This window comes from Squalius cephalus (assembly GCF_949319135.1).
Source record: "Squalius cephalus genome assembly, chromosome: 5".
Taxonomy (NCBI): Eukaryota; Metazoa; Chordata; class Actinopteri; order Cypriniformes; family Leuciscidae; genus Squalius; species Squalius cephalus.
The window spans coordinates 28,626,620-28,648,835 of record NC_137126.1 but is presented as its reverse complement, the minus strand read 5'-3'; the positions used below and the strand labels follow the sequence as shown (position 1 = coordinate 28,648,835).

Here is a 22,216-nt window from a genome sequence, read left to right as displayed (position 1 = left end):
GGCAGTTTTGAGGTGGTTTGTTTTGCTTCTTTTTTAGTTTTTTGTTTTTTTTGAGTGCTTTAACTGTTTCAATTTATGTCAGAATGATATTGCATTCCTCTCTCTCTTTCTCTCTATTTAGGAAAGAAAGGGCCCCCTGGCGCTCCTGGACCTCCAGGCCCACCTGGTCCACAAGGTCCACCTGGAATTCCAGGCATCCCGGGGATCCCAGGCAGTAACGCAATGGGTCCATCTGGTCCACCTGGCCCTCCTGGACCCGCAGGGCCACCTGGACCACAAGGTCCACCTGGACCACAGGGACCTTCAGGTTAACACAGACACTTGCCTCTACAAGCAGTCACAGCAAGCTGCTTGTTTAAAGGGCTGTTCACATCAAGAGCGATGCAACAGAGCAACACAACATTTCAAAGACAACCTAAATGTTGCTTTATTGCTGCACAATCCATAGGAATTCAGTGTTTAAATGGAAAGGCTTGTTGCTGCAAAGATTCATTCATTCTTGGTGTGAACAGATCATAGCGCAAGACATAAGCAGTGCCCACAATTACAGTTAATTCAAGATTGTTTAGCACATTACGATTACACGATTCAAACTTAGAGTATTGTAAATAATTTGTCACGTAGTAGATGCTTTTTATCCAAAAGCAACAAATTTCTTTTCCCCTTTGTGTCAACAGGTGGCGCCGATAAAGCCAAGCACAGAGAGACCCAGGTATGTGCGATGTCCTGACCTCCACCACCACACTGCTCATCTCGCCATGCTACTTTCTCTCAGTAAAAAAGAGGATGATTGGATGTGTAGATCATGATAATGAGCATGTGTAAGACTGTACATTAAACGTGCTTTTGAATTTGTGAATGTTTGTGATGTTTCTGTAGCCAGCTGTGGTGCATCTTCAAGGTCAGGAAACCACTATCCAAGTGAAAGAAGGTAAGAGTTAAATAATGATCCCTTGCATACACACACCTACATCCATATTCGTGAAAATGCTTATTGATATTGTGTGTTGGCATGACGTGTTGTAGGCTGTACGAAGGGTTCAACTATAAGGATGGCCGGCTGGCCTTTGTATAAAAAAAAAAAAGCAACATTTGATGGGATAAAATAATGCACTACTGTTTAAATGTTTGTAGTCAGTAATTGTTTGTTGTTGTTGTTGAAAGAAATTAATATATTTATTCGGCAAGGACACATTAAATTTACCAAAAGTGTCAGTTATAATGTTTCAGGTAAATACTGTTTTTTTTAACTTTCTATTCGTTATATTATCCAGAAAAATATTAAGCAGCACAACAGTTTTTAACCTTGATACTAAAAAAAAATACACTGTGTGTGTGTGTGTGTTTAATAATAACATTATTAAATTATAATTTAATTATTCAGAATAATCAGTGTTGGGAAGGTTACTTTGGAAATGGAATAGTTTACAGATTACGATTTACCCCATTTAAAATCTAATAATTAGTGTAACCATTTCAATTACTTTATTAAAGTAATGTAACTGATTACATTTGATTACTTGTCTACATTTCTAACGAATGTTTTCAGCTGTTTCAAACATTTAAACCAGGCAGGGTTAACCTTACCGCAGTACTCAACACTGATGAAGGATTTTGAAAGTCTGGCAGTAATCACTTTAATTAAGATTATAATATTTTAAGCCACTAAAAAAATCAGTCTTTTTTCTTTTGAGATTTTTCTGAGGTTAAATACAGATTTTTGAATGAAATGATTTTTAAATTTCCAGCACTGGAAAGCATTTTAATCACTCGCCATGGTGGCAACTCTCAGACAGGTTGCAGCCGAAACCTTTCGGTGGCAATGTGGATTGATGTAATAGGCAGACGTGGTGAGCTGTAAATTCAATCAAGAAAATCAATCAAAAGCATCAGAATAGCATCGCATTACTAAACAGCCTTAAAATGGAAGGAAGTATAGTGCACATCAAAAACAGTCAAATCAACAAATTAATATTATTCAGCAAATTCTAGCTTTTTACAGAAAATATTCAGATGTAGCCCCCTTTGAAATGGTTTCATAAGTAACTGTGATTTAATTAGACGTTTTTTTCTCAGCGTCTAACAGATTACAGTTACATTTATTTTGTAATTAAATTACGTAACTCCGTTACATGTAACTATTTACTCCCAAACGCAGAGAAATGAATAATTAAGAATTCGATTATTAATGTGAAATGTATAGTTTTTTTGGGTGTAAGGGTCAGTGAAAATGTTAGTAGAAATCTGTAAAAACTCCTTAGAGTGGGAATGTGTGTTAATTATGTGTCGCTGCTGTCATAACAGATGATTGAGTATTTACTGGTGTCTGTTTGTGAGATTTGTCAGAAGGTGTGTTGAAGAATTGGAGAATGATCTCAATCCATCAGAGAGTGTTTAAAATGCACTCGCGCTCTGGAGAGCTGGAAGTCCTGCTTGACGGAACATACTTTATATATAGTCAGGTAGAAGTGAGTACAGTCCCTGGACTAACTCTACTGCTTATACACAAACATATACAGTATACATTTCATACAAATACAATTAAAAAACATTTTATTTGAACAATATTAACATTAGAAATCAATAACCATTATCCCAATTCGCTTTCTGTGTGTGTGTGTGTGTGCAACAGGTATACTACCTGAATTTCACGGACATAGCAAGTTATGAAGTGATGGTAGATAAGACTCCATTCTTGCGCTGCACGCGAAGCATCGAGACCGGCCAGCGCAAGTTCAACACCTGCTACACCGCGGGTGTGTGTTTGCTGCGAGCACGCCAGAGGATCTCCATTCGCATGGTGTACGAAGACACCTCCATCTCCATGAGCAACCACACCACCTTCCTCGGCAGCATCCGTCTAGGGGACGCCCCGGCCGCCGGACACACCTGAGGTCCACCTAATCAGACACGCAGATCACGCTCTTTAGATGTGCATGAGCTGATGAGCTCACAGACCACACCCACTGAACTCAACTGAGCCATCCCCGCCCCATTGACACCACCAATCTACAGCCAGCAATTTATGAACATATCTGTCGAGCATCAGGCAAACGTGACTTATGTAGCATCACCAACACTGACAAAAAGATTCAAGTCTCTCTGAGCACTGAAACACCCTCTGTTAGTCCTCAAACATTAGCACCACAAGTAATCAAACAGTCTATTTACGAATGAGATGGGTACACTGGTTTCCTGAATGAACAGTGTGACCGGATGAGCTCAGCGCCGTCACAGTGTGTATGTAGATTCAGGCACACACACTGCCCATCCAGCGTTAGCACATGGAGAAAGTGCACCTACAGTGATTTCAGTGACTGGAACCGACACCAGTAGCAATACTCAGTCGTAACAGACACACACTTCATTTGATTCAACACCACATAAATAGTGAACCTGTGTACTATTCTATTAAAATAAGCACTGATGTTGGCAATGTATGTAAAACAGAATATCTATGTTCAGTTATATCTGATCTTTCGCGCACACACAGTCAAGAAGCCCATTTTTAAAATGAAGTCGTGAAATCCTGACAGTTTTATTTTATTTTAATTTGTTTGTTCTTTAACTGTCATTACCTGTATGAAAAACTGAGTGTGTGCATATCATGGCAGTGGTTCAGGTACTGAAATTAATGATATTTCATAATGTTTTCTTCCATCGACATCCTGATTATGCAATACCATATGCCTCCTGTAGAGGGCAGAAGTGCTCCTCTATTGTAAATGTAGCACTGAGAGTTTGGCTTGTGTTCGGAATAGAATATTGTCGTACTATTACTTTTGCTGCAGTATATAGTGTGCATGCAGTATAACTAACATACATACTACTGTTCAAAAGTTTGGGGTCGATCATTTCTTTTATTCAGTTTTATCCGAAAGGACACCTGAAATTGATCAAAAGTGGCAGTAAAGACATATACTGTTACAAAAGATTTCGATTTCAAATAAATGCTGTTCTTTTGAACTTCCTATTCATCAAATATCCTGGAAAAAGTATCAAGCAGCACAACTGTATTTAACATTTGTAATAAGTAATGTTTCTTGAGAAGCAAACTTGGTATCCCACAATGCAAAATACTATCAATATCCTCATGATTTGATGAGAAATATAATATTGTACACAAAATATAATTAAAAAAAAAAAAAACATTAGATAATAACTTGCCAAATTGAGCATGCAATGTGATGAGGTACAATGTGGCATACTACTGAAACATTTAGCGTTTCATAATCCGTTGTTATACTGTTTTTAATAGGTTGCAGTATTCAGTATATACTGCACAGTATCCAGTAAGCAGTAACCTATTGTTCCATTCCGAACATTTGAGCCTCTGTCTTTGACTCTAACACATACTGATAAAAACCATGAATCATAAAGTCATGAATCAGCCCTTTTTGATTTCTCCAGCGCCTGACTGACAGCTCAGGATTGTGGATCTGATGGGTTTTAGAGAAAGACTGAATCATGAGAGTAGTTTAGTTAATAGGAATCAGATCCAAGATCCTCAGAGTGAGAACAAACTGCTTTATTGTGTGTTCAAAGGTCTCGGAATAAAAAACCGTGGGAATTATCTGGAACTTTCTAAAGGGAGCTGGTAATCTGCCCTCAGGTTTCCTCTGTCTCCACATGGAAATGTAAAAAAAACAAAAAAAAAAGCAGGAGAGTCTGAATGTGATTGTTCTGACAGATTTGTTTATAACTCTCTTTCTTCCCTTACACATCACATCCAACCAACAGCTTGTTTTAGTTTTTGTTTCTGCTGTGTGTTTGTGTTTTAGATACAAGTGTCTTTATTTTACTGAAGATAATGTATATTTGTAAACTATACAGGGACTGTATATATGTACATAAGATATTTTGCTCTCTTGTGTGGTTTTTTTTTTATGTCCTATTAAATTGTTTTTGAAAGATTGTTTTTAAACAGTGGTTTCATTTTCTATGTTCCAAGAGAAAGAGTACAGTGACCCCTAGTGTCAAAAAAAACAAAACTTTTTCACTCACATAATTCAATAATCATCAGTATCTGCCTGTATGATTCTGATATGCAGAGATATTTGTGGCCTAATTTAGTTCAAGTCAGATCCGTGTAAGTTTGTGTTAATTAAAAGTTTTAGTGGAGGAACCAAATCCATCTCACTAAACGCATGTCGGCTTCATTGCTATTCCATATGTGTGTAACATCTTTTCTACCTGTGTGTATTCAGTGTTAAGTGGTCTGCGGGGTGACGTAATGGCTAATAACACCTTAAAATGTCATTCTTTCACAAACATGAAGGTTTCGTCACCTCTGCTTCCACATTCCTCTGTCTTACTGTCTACATTGTACACGCACAGATACAAAAGACAGGATACACTCTTGATGCTAAGCTTTTGTCTAAAATCTCAGGACAATTAAGTCAAAGAGCACGAGACAGAAAGCAAGGACTCGTCCTCACAAGCCCCTGACTGCTTCAAACAGGTGAACAGAACGATCCATCCTGCATCTCACACCTCACTGTCATTCATGATGCTGTTATTGCTCAGTACTGTATGATGTGCTGTTGATGGCTATAGGCCTTCTTTCATGTCCACTAAGAACTGATTTCGAAACCATGGAGGTAGATAAGATACATCATAACATTTCTCAATAAAAACCACAGTAAATTCAGAAATCTTTTAGGTTTCTGTGCAATTACTTCATCTGTATATTTTGGAGAGAATACCTTCCAGACACACCATGTTGCATGTTTCCTCATTCATTACACTTCCAAGAATACATTTGTCATAGGCCTAATGTGAATTTTGTGCATGTAAATGTATTGTGCTGAGATTTTAAGATCTCAACAGGTCAACTAAAGGTCAAATTAAATGGAAAGAGTCCATGTCTCAGCCTCTCTTGAAAAAGCACAGCTACATCAAATAAATATACATAAGCGTGTTTGATCATCCCACTTCTATATGGATTCATATGAGACCTGTTTTAACCTAAGAGCATCTCATTGGTTTGTTTACAGTGAGGGCGCCTATTTACAGCACACAACGCTCATAAAACCTGTTGATTGGGCCTCCGATTATGGCAGGATTTGTTGATCGGATTAGGAGCCCCGTGAGGCATTTGTATTATTCTAGCTCCATTAAAGATTCAAAGAAAGGAGAACTGGTTTGTTTGATCCTAATCCCGACTAATTCATGCACTCGCATACACATCAATTAAAATTCCAGTTTGCAGTTTCGGGCACTGATGGCCCATTGCGAGATCAATAAGCAGTCTATTCTTGATGCAGTTTTGTCCCGACACATTTCAGAAGATTGAAAGATAAGCTTTTCTCGCCTTTCCATGAAGTGGCCGAGCTGCCTGCTCGCATATGAGGGATATGTTATTTCTGATTGTCTCGGTGAGATATGACTGTTCTGGGACCTGTGAATATTCACACCTATGTGATGATCAGACTAGAGTGATTAGCACCGGCAGGACTGTCTCAGCGCCACCATTCTCATGCTGCATTCCGCACGTGAGGCACATTCAGCTCTGAATAAGCATCGGCTGACCGTACGATTAAAATAGATTTGTGTTTACGCTATATAGCGATTGTATATGTGTTTACTTAATAATACACAATCAAATTAGTCTACGTTTTAAAAAAAAAATGGAAAACTAGGGCTCGTCCGGGATTTGAACCCGGGACCTCTCGCACCCTAAGCGAGAATCATACCCCTAGACCAACGAGCCGCACCGCGTGAACACGCTCGGGAAACACGTACTTTATGGTCATTGTATTGTATTTTCTTTCTTTTTAAAAAAAAAAAACTATTTAAGGCAGAACTTGTGCCTTTCTTAGCCCCCGAATAACCTATGAATTTACTGTAGGACTGGGGAAATGTGATGTTTATAATAAAATTATGGATCATTGACATGTAATGCTCTCAGCAGCGTTTGCCTGGTTACAGTGACCCACTGCTGTTTTAAGCTGTTTGTGCTCGTAAGGCTTGAGGAACACGAAATCCGGCTTATCTTCAGGGAAAAGCCGAATCAAACATATTTTAATGTAAATGAACGGGTTGTTGATCCCGTTCGGACAGAAATCTTCAAAAGACTAAAGCCCAATTGTTTCCTTTGGGAAGGCGCACACCCTGGAAAGCTGAGCTTTACAGATGATGAGGCTGAGCCTGTTGCTTAATGGCTTTTTTTTAACCCGTAACCTCGACAAATCGGTTAAAACGTTGTTTGCTCACAAGGCTATGCGCAAAGAAAAAACAACAACAAACAAACCATAGGTCTTAATGTAAAAAACATAATTAATATAAAAAACTGTCTTGAAGGCTACTGTTAATTTGCAAGGATAAGAAAGACACATAAAACTTTACCAATTGGGTTTGATCTGCGTGATAGCCAACACTTTAGTGAGCTTTGATAAACTCTAATTGCATGGCTAGACAATCTGGTTAATTTTGTTCTTTTCCAGTAGCCTATGTTGTTTTCCCTCCATTATAAATTAACTGTAGTAGGTAATCCCTCTGCGCGCTTCTTGCATATGAATCTTGAGACCGCCCACACGCCGTGGGAGGGAGGGAGGGAGGGAGGGAGGGAGGGAGGGAGGGGGCGGGTCGAGTCCCATAGCTGACCTATGAAAGAGAGAGAGCTTCACTTGGACTCGGACACATTTTAGCGGTGCCATCAGGTAGTGAGCATCTTGACCACTGTGAAAGACAACAATTCGGACTTCATTAGGATTTCTAAACGACGGAAGAACGATATGACAGAATACAGGAATTGTCTTCTATTTTTCGTTATGTATTTGAGCGCAATTTATCCATGCACAGGAATATCATGGCTGTAAGTATTTATTTTTATTCGGCAAGCGACATGGGGAATGAATTAAATATTTTATGATATCTGACATTTAACCAAAAAGTAGATTTTCAGCTATTTTATTCCAGCTGTAGGCGTCGCTGGGTATTTAAATATGTCTGAATGTCTTAAATGTCACATTGATTCGAGAACAGAATAAGTTATATTCAAGAATGAATCGGAATAATGAATAAAGAAATTTATTTATGAAACAACAAGTTCATTAAAAGTTAACCAAGTGGTTATTGCAATAACGTGATTTTCACTGTTTTTGTTAACTGTCTTGCTAACTTTGTTGAAAACAAGTCCAGTAATGTACAAGACAGCATTATTCAGTCAACTAAAGTTAGTATGTTTAGCTAATCCGTCAGACTGGCTCAAATATGTGTGTATTTGCAGTGGCTTAACGGCAAACGGGAGCTCTGTCGGGTGGAATCAGACGCATCACTGTAAACTCCTGGACGGGCTCGTGCCAGATCAGCTTCAGCTCTGCAAACGGAACCTCGAGCTCATGCACAGCATCGTGCACGCGGCCAAACTCACCAAGAGCGCGTGCCAGGGCGCCTTCAGCGACATGCGCTGGAACTGCTCGTCCATCGAGAGCGCCCCTCACTTCACCCCGGACCTGGCGAAAGGTGATTACATCTGGATTTGTCTATCAGATTCAGCAGCATTGTACTGACCAGCAGCCACCCTGCTTTTTAAATATAAGTTTCAGCTATTTAAAAATAAAAACCACTAACTTGCAGTCAGTGTCCACACCTTATGCAAAGCTCAGGTTGCTAGTGCAGGTGTTCTAACAGTGATGTCTCTGTGCAGGGACCCGTGAGGCAGCGTTTGTGTTCTCTCTGGCCGCTGCAGTGGTCAGTCATGCTATCGCCCGTGCCTGTGCTTCTGGAGAACTCCCCAGCTGTTCATGTGCGGCAGCACCGGCGGAGCAGGCGGCCCCAGACTTCCGCTGGGGTGGATGTGGGGATAACGTGCGCTACGGCCTGCAGATGGGCTCTGCTTTCTCAGACGCGCCTATGAGGAACCGTCGCTCGGGACCACAGGCCTTCAGACTCATGCAGCTTCACAACAATGGCGTGGGAAGACAGGTAACTTCAATTACGTGCTTACCGGCGTCACTGACATCATTTAGCAATTTCATTTCATTAATTGTGTGTCTGTGTTGTTGTTTTTGTATAGGCACTCATGGATGCTCTAGAGATGAAGTGCAAATGTCACGGTGTTTCCGGCTCTTGCTCTGTGAAGACCTGCTGGAAGGGCCTTCAAGACATCAACAGCATCTCCGCCGACCTCAAGTCTAAATACCTGTCGGCCACTAAGGTCATTCCGCGTCAGATTGGCACCCGCCGACAGCTGGTCCCCCGGGAGATGGAGGTGAGGCCTGTCGGAGAGAATGAACTTGTCTACCTGGTCAGCTCGCCGGATTACTGCTCACAGAACGCCAAGCAGGGGTCACTCGGAACCACAGACAGGTGAGATATCCATCATCAATCATTATCAAGGATTATTGATTACTGATGAGTTAAGAGAGAGAGAGAGAGAGAGAGAGCAATCAGTTCTCAGTCACTGTAATGAATGAGGGATTATCACTGATCTGACAGATGGGACAGAGCACAACGGAAAGAAAAGAGGCACATGAATAGAATCGGTTAAACATTATCACACATGAATGCTGATTCTCACGACACAAATACGCTCGAATGCTGCCGTTTGAGTTATTTGGTTAAAGTAAATGATTTGTAAATAATTTGCTCTACATCATCTCTGCAGGCAGTGTAACAAGACTGCAACTGGCAGTGAGAGCTGTGGACTCATGTGTTGTGGACGGGGTTATAATGCCTACACGGAGGTGCTGGTGGAACGCTGCCAGTGTAAATATCACTGGTGCTGTTACGTGTCCTGCAAAACCTGCCACCGCACCGTTGAGAGATACGTCTGCAAGTGACAAGCCACCTCACGGACTGTCTTCGTCGACAGAGACAAGGAGGCACGGTGCAGTGCTGGGCGAATGTGTATGATCATGTTAGAGCCATAAGTGGGTGGATAATCCTCTAAGTGCTGTGAGGATGGCATGAAAGTGAAGAAAGAAGAGCCGGAGTTGAGGAATATGGGGTGGTGAAAGAGTTAATGAATGGCCGTAAACAAAGAACCCTGCGGTGAGGCCCTCAAGGCACCCTGTGGAAAACCAGAGTGATAAGCAGTGGCCACTCGCAGAAAACTCAGAGAAAGAGACTGGGGGGAGGGTACGACTGTGACTTTACTGCGGTAATGCTTCACACATTGCTGGTCTGTTTTGGTCACATACATTTCATGACACGAATTACAAAGCAGCAAACTGTTTAGTTTGGTTGACCTCAGAAATTCTCTGCACCCAGTATTGATTATGAAGGTTAATGACACTGTTTTTATAGCAAAGTAAGTGTCCTTTATTTTTGTGAATTAAAACAAATGAAAAGAAAGATGAAGTCCACGCTTCTCACCCTGGGAAAACTTGTACATTTTCTGTAAAAATGAAAATTTGTATTTATTTTATTAAAAATATTTAATGTGGAAGAGGAATTTTTCCATTTGTTAACATTAGTTCAAATGAAATTACAATGAGCAAAATATTTTCTGAACATTTATTCAATGTTCATGTTAGTTCACAGTGTGTTAATTACGTAGTACATGTTGATATTAACATAAGCTAAGATTAATCATTGCTGTAGATAAGCATCAACTAACGTAGTTAACTGACGTTAACAAATGAAACCTAATTGTAAATGACCATATTTTCATTTTTCTTGCTTACAGTTTCTTTTTGGGGAGTAGATTTATGTTGCTCAGAATCTAGCAGTTCTTGAGCATGTTTTCTCTGATCTCTCATCAACATTCTTTCACATCAAAGACATGTTCAGGATATCAGTGCTATAGAGAGATTAAGAACCCAGATAGTAAGTATTCAACAGCAGCTACAGGAGAAAGAGACAGAGGGCTAACCTGTTCTGCGATTCCTTTTGTCCTTTGATTTGCCTGATTTTTATCTCTGCATTGTTACAGAAAGACAAAGGCACACACAGATTTCTGGGCCCTTTGCAGGACAGGTCTGAGCCTCAGAGGGGGGTTAGCTTTTGCTCAGTCTTTGCATTTTATATCAAAGATGCTTGTTGAAAAATAAAATACACTGGCAGAGAAGAATCAGCGATGTTGCTAAACCAGCAGCAGTTATTTTTACTTCCTAAACTTTATCCAAGCCTTCATCAGCCACGGGAAGTGTGAGATGCTTTCAAGATCTCAGGGATGAAGGAGTGTTGAAAAGATATTGATCTCTTCTGAAATAAGATGATTCTCTTTTCCTCTGTTGACTGTGCACCTGGTGTGAATCTCTGTGGAATGCAGCTCTCCATTTAACCGGGTCCCGTGTATTGTTTACTAAGAGCACAACACCACACTCCCACAGAAAGAGTATTTACACACACAGTCTGAGGAAGACTATTAGCGCTTAGCTGTTTGCCGAGTGACTGTTTGTGAAAACAGATGCAGGACGATCCCACCGATCTCTGCTGACAGACTCTTTTTCAAACACGCATTTGTTTTTCCTTCACCGTGGGAGTTTACATTGACTTCTGTTGTTTTATGCAGAGATGATATTTTCTATCTATAACGCTGAACCGGTTTCCTCGTGGTGACCTTGGGATGGTCTTTCCACAGTGTAGGTGGCATCAGGTTTTACCGTCAACCTGAGTGGCGCACACAGACGAAATCTTTTTATATCATCTTCCATTAATTTATACTATTTTAATATTGACTAGACCATAAACCTTCCCCTTTCAAAAACCCCTTTGGCTTTTTTGGTTTTGATTAAAACATTATTTAGTCCCTTTCTTAAGTCATCCTCCTTATGGAAGGGACATTTGGTCCATTTGCTTTCTAACATGTTCATGTGAGTAGTGTAAAAGCAGTTTTTGGACTGTGTATTTGAGAGTGTGTGTGTGTGTGGCACCTGTCAGTTCTGCCCCCCATATTGCTGGTGCTGCAATGACAAAGCAAAGGGCACAAAAGGTTGTAAATCTCACAACATAGCCGGACACACACACACACACATACTGAGAATAGATCTGCAAGCGACTCCAAATATGTGAAGAATCAACAGCCTGGCGTGACAAAATTAGAACTTAAATTCCATTTGATCGATGCGGCAAGAAAAAGCAGCAAGCTGGAAATCACATTCACATGTATGCTGTTATTTCATCTCTCTGCAGCTCATTGGGGTTTTCTGGTGTTTATTTGAATGCGGTTTGTCTGTTATTCTATTGGGTGACAGTTGATGTATGTTGCATTTTCCAAGGGTAGAGATCAGGGTTAAAGGTCATGACTGGGTTAGAGTTAGTCCTCCACTATGAGGGGAATTTGCTTTTCGTGGCCAGAAAGACAAAATAACCTCAGAGCTCATTAAAGTGATTAAAAAATATACACATTAGAGAGTGCACAGGATCTCACACCTGCTCAAAGACCTTTAGCTGCATTCAGCAAGTTTAAATGTGTGGTTAAGCATTAGATTAAGAAAAGACGGGATCAGGATCAGTGAACTGAATAAACACTTCTGCCTCAGCCTAGAGAGAGTTCTCGTCAATCACGATAATGGCTCTAAAGGTGATGATACACAGGGCAACTTTTTGAGCAATGTTGCTATCAATGGGCAAGCAGGTGAGACATTAAAGTATCCAGATAGAAATGTGTTGCCCATTCTCAATTCTCAACATCGCTCGGCTACATTGCTCAAAAAAAGTTGTCCCGTGTATCATCACATTAATGTGTCTTGGTTTCCTAACAACTGATCATGCCAGAGGTTCAGCGATACAACACCATGGGAAAGTGAGTCGAGTTTCCGCTTTGTCCTAACAAAGGCTCAGTATTCTGAGTTAAAGCAGCCCTGGACTATGTTACTTTATGAAGTTTATTTGTGCTACATGGTATGAATGATTCCGTTAACTGCAGGCAAAATCATTAATATCAGCCATTTGTGCTAAGTTGCCCTCATACACTAACACAAACAAATAATCCAGCACACGGTAATGCATACAGTGACCGAGACCACAGAGACAAATGGTTTCTTAATGCTAATGTTGTCACAGGGCTGTGTTTATACTGGGTGTAAAGCTTTCTAAAATGAAAACTGAGTGGCCCTGTGGGAGATCTTTTGCTACTTAGATTTTTTTAAAGATATAGTTCAGAATGGTCATGTTGACAGAAAAAGACCAGGAGTTTTACATGCAAAACATTTTTACGCGGAAACTAAGAAGAAAACATTTTTCTGAATATTTTCACTGTGTAAAGTTAGCCTTTTGATAAATTAAAGAGGAAAAAATATGTGTGGGAACTCACACCCTGTTAATATACTGTCCAGAGGAGAACAAGAGAGAAATTCAGATCGGGAATGTAGTTTTTGCATTGTGAAAAAGCTAATTTTGTAAAGAGTTTTTTTTTTTTTTATTTGCGAAAGATATTGGGACTTGTTTTGCCTAAATGGCAAAAAAAAAAAAATTTTCTTGTTTATGCATAAATATGTTACAAATATGCTCGGTAAACTCGTATTTAAAATAATTGTAAACACATTCAGATGAGGGATGGGTTCAACTCTTTTTCTAATCGGTTCATTGACAATTCATCATGGCAAATGTAAAAACAATGGTTTTTTTAGGTCACTATAATTACAAAAGAATATTTTCCGTTTCCTGTTAAAATAAATGTTTTAGAAGGTTTTCAAAAGCTGACTCTATCAAAATAAGAATTAAATATTTTTCATTTCCTTTTAAGGTTCAAAGTTTGGTTGACCTAGTTTCCTTTTAAGTTTCATTTCCGTTTAAGGTTCAAAGTTAAGGACGTTACTTCAAAACAATTAATGAAGTGAACATTTAAGAGTAAGTTTGTAATTTTTTTCAAAAAGATCTCAGGATCATCTTTTTAGTAGGCTAATTCATTTTCTTATGCGCTTTTGGGACAGAATGAATGAGTATTTTTTTTATATATAAATAATGTAATAGCTGATTTTTGATATCACATTGTAAAGTTTGGTCTTTTTATGCAAAAAAATAAAACAAATAAAAAAAAAGATGCTGAATTTTTTTGTAATAATATTTTCATTATAGGTAAGTTTTATTTACATAAATGTATATTTGTATATTTGAAATTTGCTCCAAGCTTTGTGGCACTTCTTAATTTAAACCTAAAGCAGTTAAAAACGAATGCTTTAAAACTGTCTTAATAGGCTAAGTTAAGTTGAATTATATTTTATATTACTGTGTTTTTATAGATTTCGCTATTTATTTATTTATTTATTACAGTGCTAATAATGATAATAATAGCTGTTTGTTATCTAAAGAGGTATAATAAGCACTGATCTCTGCTGACATCCACAGTCAGTCGTCAGAACTGCAACATCTAGAAACCGACCGGATACAAACTCTAAGAACAGGAAAAGACGGAAGCCGAGTTGGGTCTTAAAAACGCTTCGAGAAATGGCGGCTGCTGAAGACACAAACAGTACACAAAACCCCAGTGGTTCAGATGCTCCGAAGCTGTCGGATTTGCTGGATCGGGGCTGGAAGCTGTACGATGAGGTGGACACCACGCACGAGTCGAGCAGCTCCACCGCGGTGCAGGTGAAAGTGAAGCGCGCCATCGTGCAACTGGAGGAGGCGACGAGGATGGTCAATCAGCTGAACCTGTTCAGGTTAGATAGAACAACACACACTTACACGCACTCTCGCACGCGAAGCGATCACTTCAAATGCTCATTTTATAATCAGTGTTGCTGTCAGAGAACTACAAGCGAGCGACGCGCTGATTATGATGGGAGCTATTTTTCGTCTAGTCATCCGTTGCAAATTAAAAGAATTAATGTGCTTTTTAGTTTTACAGTACAGTAGTAAACAGAAAAGGGCATTAATGATTAATCTGCAAAACTGGTTGTAATGTTACCCAGTTCCTACAGTATTACTCGGCTGTGTACTCCGTTTTACTCTGAACTGAAGACGTCATGGTGATGTAATGTCATCATTGATTTTCTTATTTGGTTTGTTACACATGAGATATTACAAGCATTATGGATTTTTATGTTTGTTTTTTTTATCTAAACCATATAATCTAGGTAAGTAATGTTAGTGTATTGCACTAATGCACAAATAAATATCGTGGTCCTTATGAAACAACAGCCAATGTAAAACTTACTGAAGTGCTGTATTAATTGACTTTTATTTTTCGGGTAGTCATAATGAGGCCCTGGAGGAGATCTCCACAACCGACCTGAAGTACCTGCTGTTGCCGGCTCTGCTGGGAGCGCTCACCATGAAACAAGTGAACCCCAGCAAGCGGCTGGAGCACGTGCAGGCGGCCCACGTCTACTTCAGGGACTTTCTCCAGAGGTGCAAGGACTATGACATATGTAGCTTTCAGCTGCCAAGAGCCAGTGAGAGCACAACAGATACTCCTACTGAGGAGCGCATGAATCCATCAGTCCCCATGCCAATGTCACAGCCAGACCTTATCGCCATGGCAACACAAAGACAAGCCAAAATCGAGAGGTGGGTTAGGATTGAATATTTGGTAACATGCACGTATCTATCCATCGTCCGATGTCCAGGGTACACCAATAAAAAAATTATTATTATTATATATACACTACTGTTCAAAAGGGTTGAAAAAGCTGAGCTGATTTTCTGATTTTTCAGCATCATTACTCCAGTCTTCAGTGTCACATGATCCTTCAGAAAAACACTCTTAATATGCTGATTTTCTGCACAAGAAACATTTCTTATTATTATCAATGTCGAAAACTAGTTGTGCTGCTTAATATTTTTGTGGATCCGTGTGGCACATTTACACTGTAAGTTGTTTCCAGGTTTAATCAGCGTAAGGAGACAGAAGCCAAGCTGAGTGAGATCAGGGGACTAGTTGAATCGGGTTCAGCCGATGAAGAGGTGGTGAGAGATTTTTACCTGCTGCACGTGCGCCGGTGGGTGACGCTAGCCCTCGAGGAGATCGACTCCATCAACCAGGAGATCGAGATACTGAAACGGATGGAGCTTTTCAAGCAGGTATTTCATTGCCACGTACTCTGAATTACAGCTGTGCTTTTTGAATTGACTGACAGCCTTACTAATAATTGTTTGTCTCTGTAGAGCAACCCCCAGCCATCCCCACCCAAAAGACCGCCCATGAAGCCTTTTATCCTGACTAAGGATGCTATGCAGGCGAAGTACGTGTGCATTTGGAGAGTGCCTGTGGAGTTCAGTGCTGCAGTACTAGTGTGTGTGTATTTCTGAATGTATTGCAGAGTGTTTGGTGAGGGATATCCCAGCCTTCCCACCATGACAGTGGACGATTGGTATGACCAACACCGACGGCAAGGATGTTTACCTGACCAGGGCATACCACGCAGCGCAGGTGCTTACACACGCATTGAGTGCTTTTGCAGGACATAATCTTTTATTAAAAGATATAAATAGAATTTTCATTTACTTTCAATTAGAAGTGTTCAGTAGGCCTGTCAAAATCATGAAATTCGCATTTATCTCAAATAATTGCAATTAGATCAATAATCCATGACCCTGACAGGCCTATATAGTACTAAAACTGAGGAGAGATATGCCTTTTTACTCAATTCAGTACCTCTGTCTTTCCTCCACAGCAGATGGTGATGCAGAGGAGGAGGAGAGAGCTGAAAGAGAGAGGAAGGAAGAGAACGATGATGAAGAGGCGCTGCAGAAGGCACGTGACTGGGACAACTGGAAGGACACACACCGGAGAGGATATGGCAACCGCAAGAACATGGGCTGATCTAATCTCATGCACGCACGCACGCAGACACACACACACACACGCGCGCAATCTTTCAGTTCCCACAAATAAACATCCCAATGCTGCCAATGTGACATGGACACAACAGAGAGTGGCGCTTTAGTGGTTAGTTAATTTGGTTACTTTTTTTCTAAACAGATTTAGCATAGTTGACTTCTTTTTTTTAAATGAGACCTTAAGCCCCTGGGCATCTGTAGAGATGGATGTTTGGGCGTCCTTGCATCGCTCCACATCACTCTTTCCCACATGATTAAATGTTTGCCTTTTCATGGATGTTGTTTTGAGTGCAAGATTTCTACAGAAGTGTTCCCTGTACTGTTAGCTTTTAAAGTCAAAATCAGTCGACTCAGAAAGATGTCGTCACCCGCATAATTACACCTTATGTGCTGTTTGATTTGGAGCCGGTTAAGACTGCATGTTCTTTAACCATTAGCAGATATTGCTAGGCCTCGTTGTCGGGTCAGATGAGCGACTTCAGCGAAGACGGTTCAGCAAGAGCAATTGCAACCAGTATCAGCACTTGCATGGATCTGTGACACTGTTTAATGTGGATCAGAATTGCTGAAGAAACTGGGGGACATTGGAACAAATTGTTTAGACTGCCTTTTTATTCTGACATTTATTTATTGCTTTATCAGGCAATTTTGCTTTTCTTTAGGGAAAATCTTTGTACGGTCAACCTCCTGTTCTTGAGTAAACATAAAGAAAAATCACCTGTAAACAGTCTTTTCTTCTCATTTCTGTCACATTATATGTAATCTGCGATGATGTCTACGAATGATGAATGTAGTTTCATACAAAACATTTCAGTGCAAGTTTAGAATCAGCATAACAATTTGAGAAATGCATTGAATTAAAAAATGAACTTGAGTTTTTGAGTATTTGGCATGTCCTCTGGGTTTGATGACAGCACCGATCGACTCTACATGTGCAAAACCTAACGTCCATATTGTAGCATGATTTCACAAAATGACAACCAAAAATCTGCGCTTTTCTATATGTGCCATTCATGCTTTTTAAATTTCACTTTAATTGCCGAATTTTAAATGAGGTAGCAAACGGGATGCAGAACTGCATTTTGTATTTTAATGCAGGAAAGTATAATAAAACTTTCCATAAACTTGGAATTAACCATAAACATGATCAATGTTTTAAAGCTAAACATCTTAAAAAAATGTTCGGGTGGTGAACGTCTGTGGGTGTGATTTAGAGTTTTTATTGTCATTTAACTGTGGAACGAAATTCCGTTCCACTGGCTCATAAAAATATAAGAAAAAAATGCTACAATGTGCATTAAAATATAACACTAAAAAGAGTTTGACCGTGGCATATAAGTAATGATATTGCACATGGTAATTGGCAGCACTAACTAACTGGTGGCATATAAATACAGTTATTCCACATAAATAAATACTGTTATTGCAATAACTCAGTCCAAGTCACTGCTGAAGTTCAGGAGTCTGATAGCTTGAATTTTTTGTGAATTGCAGTTCAGTAAATTCCTCATGCTCTCCTATCTGTTTAATATCCTGTGTGGCACATAGTATAATTGTATAACTTTTTTATTGTTCATGTTCAAAATCCTAAAACGTTATTTTTCAGGATTAATTGAAAGTCAGTAGTTTTCTTTTTTTAAGTAATTTTAGTAAAACTTGTATTACAGGACATGTAAACAAATACTATTAATATTACACTAAACAGAGTATAGAGCACACATTGGCAACACTTGTAAGCCTTTTATTTTTTTATTTGATTAGACAATAAATACACTCTACTATGCTTTCACTGTTTCTTAACCTGTTCCAGCATGTTCTACTCTGGATGATGCTTGAGATAAATCGCTTGTATTCCTCATTTGTTAGTCACTTTGGATAAAAGCTTCTGCTAAATGAATAAATGTAAATGATTAATATAAAAAGAGACACAAATTACATTTTAACTCGACAAATAATGACAAAATTGATCAGATCCAATTATACAAAAAATAGTTCTATAATTGTAGGTTTAATGTGGGTCGTGGAAATCCATTGCGGAGGTTTCCATGCTCAGAGGAACTGTAGAGTGGAGCAGCAGGAGTATAGGGCTGATTCTGTGGCTGTTGGAGGAATAAAGAGCAGGAGAATTATTTATTTGAAGAGAAGACCTTTGATCATCCACAGTGAGCTCATATTCTCAGTCTTATCAGAACACAGCCTCTAAATTGCTCATGTGCTGTATAGTGCATCATAACACGCTGTCTGATGCCATGAAAAACAGATTATAAACATTCACCAATCTATTCCTGGAACTGAAATGTTTGTTACATTTGTGAACCATACCAGGTCTTCATATGTGTGTGAAGGGGCGTGTGGTCTGTAATGGTTGTGCTCTGCAGAAGGGTTGTGGTCTTCATAGGGATTTCGACTGGATGAATCTCTTGCATATGGGTTGCCAACAATCTGACCCCGACCTGCTCCATTGCTAATAATCACACAGATACACAACACAAAAATCACTGAATTGAACACAAGGACATGGAATACCAGGATTTTCACTTTCGGTCCTTATATATGTGTGTACTGTACTGTATAGATATGTATACATACTGTATGAGCTATTATTATCAACTGATGTAGAATTACCTGTAGGGCTGTACAGGACCTCCCATTGGAGGATCACGCATACCATTGTACATGCTGTGGAGGCAACGTAAATGTAAGTGTCAAATTTTTCATGATCCAACAAACATTTGAATTCTTCAGTCTCATAAGCATTTACTGTTTACATGCAGCACTGTTATTTGATTCTAATTATATGCTAAACGTGCCAGATTATCTGAAAGTTAGTGTTGTGTCAATGGAGAACAACCAATCGCATTGTTTCATTCCTCTAGCACAGGGCACCAAGCATCCTTCACATGTTGTACTGCCCATATACCTGTTTGTCTCACGGGGTCTTGCATCAGCCATGTTGCCAGCAGATGGACGCATACTACTAGATGGACTGAAGAGTGATGCAGATTAATGAAAAATGTTAATACATGAGGATACGGCAGATCAAATAAAAATAATAACATTCCAACCATTGCAGTGATCTGTAATATATAGAGGTCAGTGCCAATGCCACAGGATACATTTCAAAAGAATTATTAGTATTTCCCACTGGAATAAAATGTCATTTAAATCATGTGAATGATATATGAACAAAATGGAAGAAAAATGCATTAACAGTGGCTTAGTGCCTTAAAATAATAATCATCAGAAGAGAGATAAAAATTCACCTATAGGGCCGGTTGGACACGGCTGCCATGGGAATGGGATTTGGTTGTACAGGTCTCATGCTAGGGGGAGGTTGACCCTTTGAAAGCAAGACAAAAGACAGAAAAAAAAGTAAATGAGCATTTTTAATAGTTGGCAGACCATTCAGGAAGTTGATATACCTGCTCTGTTTATGATTTATTGTGCTGACTTTATGACTTGCAAAGATATATCCAGATGGTTTCACATTTCTGATTAGGATTATGGCAGCCTAGTGCTACTGATATGAATCGTTAACTATTTTTAACCACAAGACACATTAAGTTGACTCACATTCATATCAGAAGCAAAATTAATTCCAGGGAACAAGTCCTGCTCTCTAAAAGCTGTCTTGGGTGTCTTCATTTCTTCACTGGGCACACACACACACACATGCACAACATGACAGAATGATAACACACAATAATTACTTTAAAACATCATGGGCTGTAAGTCATATTTTTTACCCTCATAAAGTCAGACTATATGTAAGAGAAACAAAAATTTACCGGATGCTTTTCAAAATCAATAAAGCAACTATTAAAGCTAGAGTTGTGTTTTTCCTTCTCACCCTGTGTGGCTCTTATTTAATTGCAGCATCATCACATAAACAATCACCCCCACCAACACAGCAAGTGTGAGGCCAGGCAGAGAAGCCACCAGGGCAAAGGTCACTACTGTCCATCTCTGAGAACACTTTTCATCCAAGTAAAACTCGCCTTCTTTACTGTTGCACCTACACAGAAAACAGAAGGAGTGAATCTCAGAACAAGCTAAAGTTTAAACTACAGTGTAGAGTGCTAAAGGTAGATTACCGACAGAACGGCTGTCCCTCGAAACAGCTACATCTGCTAATTGTCTGATCACACGGATCATTGTTCAAACATGGATCGAAGTCATCAACGGTCACACAGAAAGCTGAAGAACACACATACAGAAACTATGGTAATTACAGTATTAGCTTACAACTAATATATCATGATTATATTTAAAACAGATAATACAAAACCATTTGAACATATTTGAGCCTTCTTTTGAACACACACTTACGGCTTATCGCCTGTCCAGTTGCCTCTTCAGTAAAAAATAAGATGAAACACACGTACAGTAAGACCTTCATCTTTTAGTTCCCACGCACATCTGAATTCCACCAGTGCCACTTGCATAATAGGCTCTTTGCACTTGACTCGGTTATTTATTTATTTGCACACACCCAACACAGTGAGAGCTGGAGTATGCGCAAACACTCACATACACATATTGGATATGAAACTCTTGCAGATATTTGCAGGTGTGGACGTGAACTTTGGTCCTGTGGTGTAACTATTTGATTTTTTTTTTTAATTATTATTAAATAGCCTATTGAAGTTAATGAATTAACATGAAGTGAACTGGTGAACAAATATAATAATTATAAAAATGATATTTAAATAAGTTTTAGATGGTGTTTATCATGCCACAATGCAGAACATTTAACAACCTCTCGGTTTTTTTTTTGTTTTGTTTTTTTTTTGTTTTAAGAAATTACTATTCTTGTGCCTGGTTTTTCCCAAGGTGTCTCTCTCTCTCTCTCTCTCTCTCTCTCTCTCTCTCTCTCTCTCTCTCTCTCTCTCTCTCTCTCTCTCTCTCTCTCTCTCTCTCTCTCTCTCTCTCTCTCTCTCTCTCTCTCTCTCTCTCTCTCTCTCTCTCTCTCTCTCTCTCTCTCTCTCTCTCTCTCTCTCTCTCTCTCTCTCTCTATTCTGTCACCTGATGGAGTTTTAGATTCCTTGACACTCACTTCTGGCTTGCTTAGTTGGGGACACATATTGTTGATTTGACTGCACTGACACTATTGGATGAGAACTCAACTTGGCTGGATGATGAAAACCCTGTTTTCTGCAGAACTGCTTTATAGATTAAATTAACTAATTTAACTCAACTCACACTGAACTGACTTCAGCTAAACAATGACACTTTACTTTTAGAACTGCTGTACAGCCAAAATGAACTCTGTTTGCATCAGTTAATCATTTTCCTGTATTCTGCGTAAAGCTTCTTTGAAACAACTTGTGAGGTTTAAAGAGCTACATAAATAAAGGTGACATGACTTGACCATTCAATTGATTGAACCCCTTGTACAATATGCATTAACAACTTTTTATAGAGTATAATCAGGGTAAATTGCATTTATTTTGTCTACGGGGAAACGTAACTATCTCATGTAGCTTCTAAAGGGCAGTGCTAAATGGGAAAAAAAAGATCTTAAAACAAAATAAACATTTAC

The 22,216-nt window shown here is 39.2% G+C and overlaps 4 protein-coding genes across 5 annotated transcripts in view; 3 read left to right on the top strand and 1 right to left on the bottom strand.

The window, feature by feature from the left end:
* The window catches only part of eda (ectodysplasin A), a 40,003-nt gene extending 35,088 nt beyond the window's left edge, over positions 1–4,915 (top strand). Inside the window, 5 exon segments of the mRNA XM_079871594.1 lie at positions 122–307; positions 678–712; positions 880–931; positions 2,338–2,468; positions 2,633–4,915. Of these exon segments, the coding sequence (XP_079727720.1) occupies positions 122–307; positions 678–712; positions 880–931; positions 2,338–2,468; positions 2,633–2,893 (665 nt within the window). The 3' untranslated portion in view covers positions 2,894–4,915.
* Positions 4,916–7,636: 2,721 nt separating this feature from the next.
* wnt11f2 (wnt 11, family member 2) lies at positions 7,637–10,391 on the top strand. Its single transcript, XM_079872410.1, has 5 exons — positions 7,637–7,816; positions 8,231–8,466; positions 8,651–8,928; positions 9,020–9,312; positions 9,611–10,391. Exons 1-5 carry the CDS (start codon positions 7,737–7,739, stop codon positions 9,783–9,785), a joined length of 1,062 nt encoding a protein of 353 aa, XP_079728536.1. The 5' UTR covers positions 7,637–7,736; the 3' UTR covers positions 9,786–10,391.
* Positions 10,392–14,278: 3,887 nt separating this feature from the next.
* igbp1 (immunoglobulin (CD79A) binding protein 1) lies at positions 14,279–17,399 on the top strand. Of its 2 annotated transcripts, none has more exons than XM_079873019.1 (6): positions 14,279–14,552; positions 15,088–15,402; positions 15,720–15,915; positions 16,000–16,076; positions 16,155–16,264; positions 16,512–17,399. In XM_079873019.1, the coding sequence occupies exons 1-6, from the start codon at positions 14,338–14,340 to the stop codon at positions 16,655–16,657; spliced, it is 1,059 nt and encodes a 352-aa protein (XP_079729145.1). In that variant the 5' UTR covers positions 14,279–14,337; the 3' UTR covers positions 16,658–17,399. The 2 variants fall into 2 exon arrangements, with proteins under 2 accessions (XP_079729145.1, XP_079729144.1); XM_079873018.1 differs by having other exon boundaries at positions 16,509–17,399.
* A 913-nt stretch (positions 17,400–18,312) lies between these two features.
* LOC307159566 (uncharacterized protein) lies at positions 18,313–21,221 on the bottom strand. The gene is made up of 9 exons (XM_079873020.1): positions 21,004–21,221; positions 20,769–20,871; positions 20,525–20,689; positions 20,248–20,326; positions 19,938–20,014; positions 19,595–19,660; positions 19,300–19,353; positions 18,997–19,138; positions 18,313–18,773 (listed from the first exon to the last, which is right to left on the bottom strand). Exons 1-9 carry the CDS (start codon positions 21,071–21,073, stop codon positions 18,669–18,671), a joined length of 861 nt encoding a protein of 286 aa, XP_079729146.1. The 5' UTR covers positions 21,074–21,221; the 3' UTR covers positions 18,313–18,668.
* Positions 21,222–22,216: the final 995 nt, after the last annotated feature.